At 49.7% G+C, this 7,692-nt stretch overlaps 1 protein-coding gene across 1 annotated transcript in view; it reads left to right on the top strand.

Annotated features, from left to right (window-relative positions):
• Positions 1 to 2,313: 2,313 nt before the first annotated feature.
• The window catches only part of LOC105533768 (pregnancy-specific beta-1-glycoprotein 5-like), an 8,194-nt gene continuing 2,815 nt past the window's right edge, over positions 2,314 to 7,692 (top strand). Inside the window, exons 1-2 of the mRNA XM_011972296.1 lie at positions 2,314 to 2,544; positions 3,762 to 4,121. Of these exons, the coding sequence (XP_011827686.1) occupies positions 2,481 to 2,544; positions 3,762 to 4,121 (424 nt within the window). The 5' untranslated portion in view covers positions 2,314 to 2,480. The remainder of the gene's footprint in view (positions 2,545 to 3,761; positions 4,122 to 7,692) is intronic.

Below are 7,692 nucleotides of genomic sequence, written 5' to 3'. Positions count from 1 at the left end.
TAGTAGATGGAGAGAAGGGAGCCCAGCACACCAAGCGGGAGAGATGCCTCTAAGATTTCACCGCTGGCCACCAACTGGAGAAACTTGAACCAGATACAGTATTGAAAACTGCCATGGTGAGCAAGGCCTGCCTCTGATGTGAGGCAAATAAATTTACACCTTAAAAAATGAATGCCAAGGCAGCATGACACTGTGAACACTCCTGACATCCAGGGACACCAGCAGGGTGTGGTACTGTGCCCTGGAGTCAGAATCCTGGGTTCTGGTCTCTGGGACTGAGGAAATGAAAATGACTTGTCCCTGCCTCCCTGGCATTGATCCTCCCACCCTGCTGCTCCCTCTTCTGTTCCCAAGCCCATGTGCAGTGCTCAGCCCCAGACATCACTGCCCCCAGGGTATACACAGTGCCGCCTACTGCACACAAACACAAACTCACAGAAGGTGACGAAAATCTGCGTTCGGGACATCCGCTCGTGAAAGAGGGAGAACAGAGAACGTAGAGCCACAGAGAGTGGGACTCACGGGGCTGGAAGGTGATGGAGCTGTAATATAACATGTGTTACCTCCCGTGAAATGTGCAGATCCTTTTGGAATAAAACACGCAACTTGGCCTGGGACTGTGGCCACCCACACTTCCCTTCCAGTCCACCAGAGGGCGGCAGAGTCCTTCCAGCCGGGAGCCTTCCCAGGGGATGTCGACCTCCCTCAGCAGAACCTGTAGCCAAGCAGGGTCCACTCTCACCAGGGTCACCTCGGCCCAAGTCCTCAGCACCCTCCATGCTCCCACACGGACTGTGTCAGCTCCTCCCTGACCTGGCGGCCGCCAACCTAACACCACTCCCTCTGCAGGCAGCTTCTGCCCCACACACCTGCTCCTTCCCCGGGTTCAGCTAAAAATACATCTCCCAGGGCAGCGAGGGTGCACAAGAAGCCACACTGCGCACTTTCCCCTGGTGACCTCCCTCCATCCTCATCAACTCTTTCTGTCACTGCTCCCTAAATGTCCGCCTCTGCTCCATCTGTCCTGTTCTCTGGGGCAACCCAGGGCAAGCCTAGTGCTGACACAGAACAGTGGTTGCCTGAGGGCCCACAGACTCCCCGGGAATCAGTCAGGCACCCTGTGGCCTGCCTGCCCGCAGCACCTCGGGGGGCTCAGAGCGAGTGGGATTGTCACACACAGGCACCATCCAGGATGTGGTCAGCTACCCCCGGCTGTCCCTTGGGAAGACAGACCTCTCCTGTGTCCCTGCTGGGAGAAGGGGGTATTGTTGCTCTTTGATCCAAGAACGCAACTCACCCCCACCCGCCTTCTCAGGTGTGAGCAACGTCCCTCCACACAGGCTCTCTGGTGACCGCCTGTTCCTCCTCTACAGAAAGCAGCTCGGCCAGGTCAAAACCCTCAGGACAGACTCCTGGGTATGTCAGCACATGGAGGGCTGAGCCCATCACGACCACGGAGTAAGTCGGGATTAATCTCTCCAGCTCTGAACCCCTGCTCTGTCCCAGGCTCCCCTTCCTGCATCTCAACGAGCCATGTTCCATGGGGTTCCTGCGTAACTCCCCACTTCCTCCTGTGCCACCACGGTGGTAGTGTGGTGACCACAGGACAATCAGATGGGCAGAGAAGAGAGGACACCAAAGATGGTCAGGAAGAAAGGAGAAACCCTGAGCCCCAGCTCAGCCACCAGTCCCCAGGGAGCAATAGAGTGACTGAGAACTGTCCCTTTGACTATGGGACTCACAGCCCCCACTGAGCAACCAGCACAGGCCTCTCCTCACAAGAGGCATGAGAGATTCACCCTGCACACCTCCAGGAAGGACACTTTCCTCTGAGACACCCAGGTTCTGAATGTCCATCTTTGGAAGCTGCGGCCAAGCTAGAAACAATTAGAGAAAGGAAGGATCCCTGTCACCAGGCAACACACAGCTCACCCACAGTACAATGGGGTGTCCCTGTGACAGGGATCTGGTGCAGCTCCAGCCTCCTGCACTGAAGGGAAGAGCCAGATGGGGATGAAAGAGGACAAAGGTCGAGAAAGTGCACCCTGACCCAGAGCCATGGGGACAGCAAGAGGCTGAGGCCCAGAACTGTGCTTGCCCAACCTACAGGGTATGTGTGTGACTGTGTGTGTCTATGTGCGTCTCTTTTGTGTGTGTGTTTGTGTTTCTGCACATAGTGTCTGCCGAGGTTTGGTGATGGAATCACTGCTGAAAAAGGCAGAGGCCTCCACAATTCCCAGGGACCTGACACACAGACAAAAGGTAAAAGAGAAGGAGGGACAAGGAGGCAAGACTGAGAGGGGCGGGGACAGAGAGGTGTCCTGGGCACAGACCCCGCCCATGAGCCTGAGAAGTGCTCCTGCCGCGGGAAGAGGCTCAGCACAGAAGGAGGAAGGACAGCACAGCTGACAGCCGTGCCCAGAAAGTTTCTGGATCCCAGGCTCATCTCCACACAGGAGAACACGCAGGCAGCACAGGCCATGGGGCCCCTCTCATCCCCTCCCTACACACTGCACATCACTTGGAAGGAGCTTCTACTCACAGGTGAGGAGAGGACTTCCTGGGAGAGGACAGGAGGAGGAAGCAGAATTATTGGATGAGGTCTCCTGGAGAGGGTGGGGTTCTAAAAAGTAAAAGGAGTCAGCACTTTGGGAGGCTGAGGTGGGTGGATCATGAGGTCAGGAGTTCAAGACTAGTCTGCTCAACACAGGGAAGCCCCGTCTCTACTAAAAATACAAAAAATTAACCAGGTGTGGTGGTGTGCTCCTGTAATCCTAGCTACTTGGGAGGCTGAGGCAGGAGATTTGCATGAACCCGGGAGACAGAGGTTGCAGTGAGCAGAGATTGCACCACTGCGTGCCAGCCTGGGTGATCATATGAGACTCCATCTCACAAAAAAAAAAAGAAAAAAAAATACAGGAAAGCAGGTTCTCTTGGAACCTGCATAGGGGAACATATACCCGAGAGGGACAGGGGTCAAAACAGGAAAATCACATTGAACTGGAATTGGTAAGAGGTAGGAAAATCTCAAGTGTTCTGTTTTCCTGGTTAATTATCACTGGCCACCACTTTTTGAAAAATGATAATAATAACTATTATCAGATGGCACTTCAAATGAAAATATAAGCAGGGCATGAAACACTGTCCTCAGCCAAAAACCTCAACAATTGGGGAAAGAGAAGAAAGACACACTGGGGATGGAGGGCCCTGGGAACTCTCACATGTACAGGAGTCTGCCACCTGTCCGAGGCTCTGGGGTGCAACCAAGATCAAAAGTCCCAGTCCTCGGGGAACACATGCTCTCATGGGAAGCAAGATAGACAGACATGCAAAGAGATCTAGAATGTGAGGTCAGATGTTGACCAGAGCTCCGGGGGGAGCAGAGCAGGAAAAGGTCAGAAAGGGAAGACCCAGTGTCTCTGAAGGAGGTGTTAGGAAAGAAGTCTAAGGATGCCCTGATGTGAGCAGGACCTGAGGGCAGTGTGGAGGGAGCCGTGCAGACCCCTGGGGAAGAGGATTCCAAACAGAAAAGTGCCAAGGTTGGAAGTGTTGAAGGAATGAGGGTCATACTGCTGACCTTGACACAATAAGACAGTTTGAGACACACACACAAACACACACACACAGAAAAAGGGTGTGTGTGGGTGTGTGGGTGTGTTTTCAAGGCTGATGATTGAAGAGATCTTCTCAGGTCCCAGGGCCCCATTTTTCACCCCAATACATAGGTCTCAATATTGACTGATACTCTCTCCACCTCCTAGTATCACTTTTAATCATCTGGAACCCACCCACCACTGCTCAAGTCACAATTGAAGCCCAGCCAACCAAAGTTTCCGAGGGGAAGGATGTTCTTCTACTTGTCCACAATTTGCCCCAGAATCCTACTGGCTACAGCTGGTACAAAGGGCAAATAACAGACATCCACCATTACATTACATCATATGTAATAGACACTGAAATGATTGTATTTGGGCCTGCATACAGTGGACGAGAAACAGTATATTCCAATGCATCCCTGCTGATCCAGAATGTCACCCAGAATGACACAGGATCCTACACCATAGAAATCATACAGCGAGGTGATACCACTAAAGGAGTAACTGGACATTTCACCTTATACCGTGAGTGATTCCACATGATCCCTGGGTGTTGGGGGGCGGGGGTCACTTCTACTTTGCACACACAGGATTGTCAGGCCTAGACTGTGCCTGTGTCCCTCTCTGCATTATGTCCCATGTTGGGGTTTCGGCATTTAGTGCAGGACACACACAGAGGAGACAAACTTCAACAGATCAGAATTCCTTTCCTGCCTCCAGACCCTGCAGACACTTGCTGCACAGGAAGGACAGTCTGATGGGGTGGGGGGGGTGCTCAGCACGAGGAGATCAGCCTCAGCCAAGCACCTCATGCCCTCTTCATGAACTTGACCCTGAGAAAGACCCTGGAGAAGTGAGTAGGGCTTTGCCTAAGAGGTCCCCTGAGAAACTCTCAGAGAAGCTCAGTCCTAGAGGCCTCAACCCCAGACCCCTGTCCCTAAATCCTTACTCCAGATAAACCTGAGGAGCCTGCACCAGGGCTGGGTTGTGGCAGGGCTTACTGGGACCAAGGATTTACCAGCTATCTGAGGACTGTGTCTCCTGGAGCTGCTCACCAGCCAGGGCTCAGCCCTCAGAGCCTCATCTGGGCAAGGACAGAGCTTTCTTCACCTGAGACTCAGAGTGGAGAGGACAGAAAGACAAGCTTTGTAGGCCATCAGCCAACTGTCTTGTGAGGCTTAGGACACTCCATAGTAACTCTAATGTCCCCAGAAGTAGAAATAGAAGACAGAAAATGTACCTGGCAGCAGCTTGTCCACAGGGATCTGACCTAAAGGTGCTCTCTCATGGAAGTGAATCATAATAAATGCTGTTTGTGTGAACACCTCCACTGTGCCAAGCATTAGGTCAGGTGACTGTGAAGAATTTACAATGTATTCACAGGTAGCATGAAAAGCCACAGTCCATTTGCCATTTAGCTTTTTTGACTGAGAGAAAATTGAGGCACAAGAAGATACAGTCATTGAACCAGAGTCACACAAACACAAAAGGCAGATCAGGGTCACATGACGTCTGTCTGCAGCTACAGGCCCATCCTCTCCTCCACCAGAAGTGAGAAATTATTGGGTTTGAAGGACACATAGTCATTTATTGGCTCAAATCCTCTCTTCTTAGGCATCCAAACCTCAGAGGAGTGAGAGCAAATGGTCAGCTGATTAGTCTGTACTCCAGAATTAAATCATCTGCCTCAACTGTTAGAGTCAGTGCAAAAAATGTCCAGGCCTCCCCCTCAGATCTTCAGCCCTATCACTGAACCTGAAATCCTGTGTTTCCCAAAGTGTCCATGTCACTGGCATGACAGGATAAAAGAGAGGACCTTGTTTTCATTCCCCACTCACACCCCGCACCAGCACAGGCCCAGTGAGAGACACACCCTCAGGTGCTCTCACATAACAAATGAAGGAATTGAATGAAGAAACGAATGATCCATAACCTCTTTAGAGACTGGATCTTGGATGCAGAATTCTAGGAGGTTCTAGTCACACCTGTCCCTTGTCCTTCAGATGCTGACAAGCATGTTTCATCCCCCCACTACTTCTTGCCCCTAATGCCACCCCACCTCCTATAACTCTGAAGCTGTTTGGCCACTGGAGGGTTTTCAGGGCTCCCTCATCCTGGACTGTTGAACTGGGGCACCTGGTCCCTGGGGTCTCCGAAGTCACTGTAGGCCCCACTGTTCACTGCCATACTGTCTCTGCCTCTCTCTGCTTCTCTGTGTCCCTCATTTTCCTCCCACTTCATTCTAACTGGCAAGCCCTGTCCTGCACAGCTTCTTCCACCACTCCTTGGCTTTCCCCAGACACTCCTTCTAACTACGCTGACTGTTCTGTTCCCTTCTTGCTAACACGGTGGCGTTGCCCACCTCCCAGGAAATAGGAAAGGCAAGAAATCACCTGCAGTTTCCACTCCTGCCACGCTTCATCTCGAGCCAATGTCCCCAGGTCATTAAGAGAAAGAGCTTCCACTGTATCCCCGTCCAGGGCTCTGTCCCCTTGTGAGGCTGTTCTGTGGACAAGACCGTGGGACAGGGATAGACAACTCCTCCATCCATTCTTGTATTTCCCAGACAAGTTCTTCTGGCCTCCTGCACAAACAAAACCAATTTATCCAGATGGTGATTTGGAGTAAAGAAAGATTTTAATGACTCCAAGTCTGCCAAACAGGAGAACAGAGGTTTATTATTATTCAAATCAGCCTCCCTAGTGGATCAGGGGTTAGAGATTTTCAAGGATAGTTTGAGGGGCACAGGATTAAAAAATGGGTACTGCTGACTGTTTGGGGATGGAATCATGCGGGCTGAGGGAAATGATCTGTTTTTTTTTTTATTTGTTAAAAATTATTTAATGTCCAGACAATAAAATACCTAGGAAGCTCTAAAATGACATTATTAAAGAATGTGCACTTAATGAAAACAGATTTATAATGTATTTTTTTATTATTATTATTATTATACTTTAAGTTCTAGAGTACATGTGCATAAAGTGCACGTTTGTTACATATGTATACTTGTGCCATGTTGGTGTGCTGCACCCATCAACTCGTCAGCACCCATCAACTTGTCATTTACATCAGGTATAACTCCCAATGCCATCCCTCACCCCTGCCCCCTCCCCATGATAGGCTGTCTCTTATACACATCTAGATGTGTATAAGAGACAGGGACATAGGCATGGGCAAGGACTTCACGTCTAAAACACCAAAAGCAATGGCAACAAAAGCCAAAATTGACAAATGGGATCTAATTAAACTAAAGAACTTCTGCACAGCAAAAGAAACTACCATCAGAGTGAACAGGCAACCTACAGAATGGGAGAACATTTTTGCAATCTACTCATATGACAAAGGGCTAACATCCAGAACCTACAAAGAACTCAAACAAATTTACAAGAAATGATCTGTTTCTGCTTGAATCTGCCGCTAGGTGGGGACCACGGGACTGGCTGAACCATTAGTCATGGGTATGGATGAGGTCAGCCGGTTGCCAGAATTCAAAGAATGAGAAACATCTCAAAAGACCAATCTCAGGTTCTACAATAGTGATGTTATTTATAGGAGTAATTAGTTACAAATTTTGAAAACTCTGGCCAAATGACATTTGAGCAGTAAGGGATTATAAAAACTGTGCCTACATTTTAGCAGAATTCACTTCCCTCCTATAATCTTACTCTCATGGACTTTCACCAGTTTTACAAAGGCAATCCCTTGGCAAAATAAGGGTATTAGTGTTATGGAGGAACTATTATCATTATTGCTTCAAAGTTAAACCATAAACTAAATTCCTCCCATGGTTAACCTGGCCTATGTCCAGGAATGAGTGAGGACAGCCAGCCTGAGACTGGATGCCACATGTATTCAGCCATGCTAGTTTGCTGTCACTGTTGTAAACTTTGCACTGACTCACCAGGCTGTCAGTTGTTGGACAGGCCTGCGGTGCCCAAAGCCCATGGGCTCATTTCACCCATTTCACTCGTGACTCCATCCTCAACCTACTATGGAGTTCACATTCTCCAGTCATTTCCTAGAGATTTCTGGTTTCCTTTCAGGCATATAACATGCCTGAAATTTGTCACTCGGTTCTAATAGTAAGTAAAAAGCT

Source organism: Mandrillus leucophaeus, unplaced genomic scaffold (genome assembly GCF_000951045.1).
Source record: "Mandrillus leucophaeus isolate KB7577 unplaced genomic scaffold, Mleu.le_1.0 Scaffold1281, whole genome shotgun sequence".
In the NCBI taxonomy this organism is placed as follows: domain Eukaryota; kingdom Metazoa; phylum Chordata; class Mammalia; order Primates; family Cercopithecidae; genus Mandrillus; species Mandrillus leucophaeus.
Note: the sequence above shows the minus strand (reverse complement) of the source record. Positions and strands in the feature narration are given on the sequence as shown.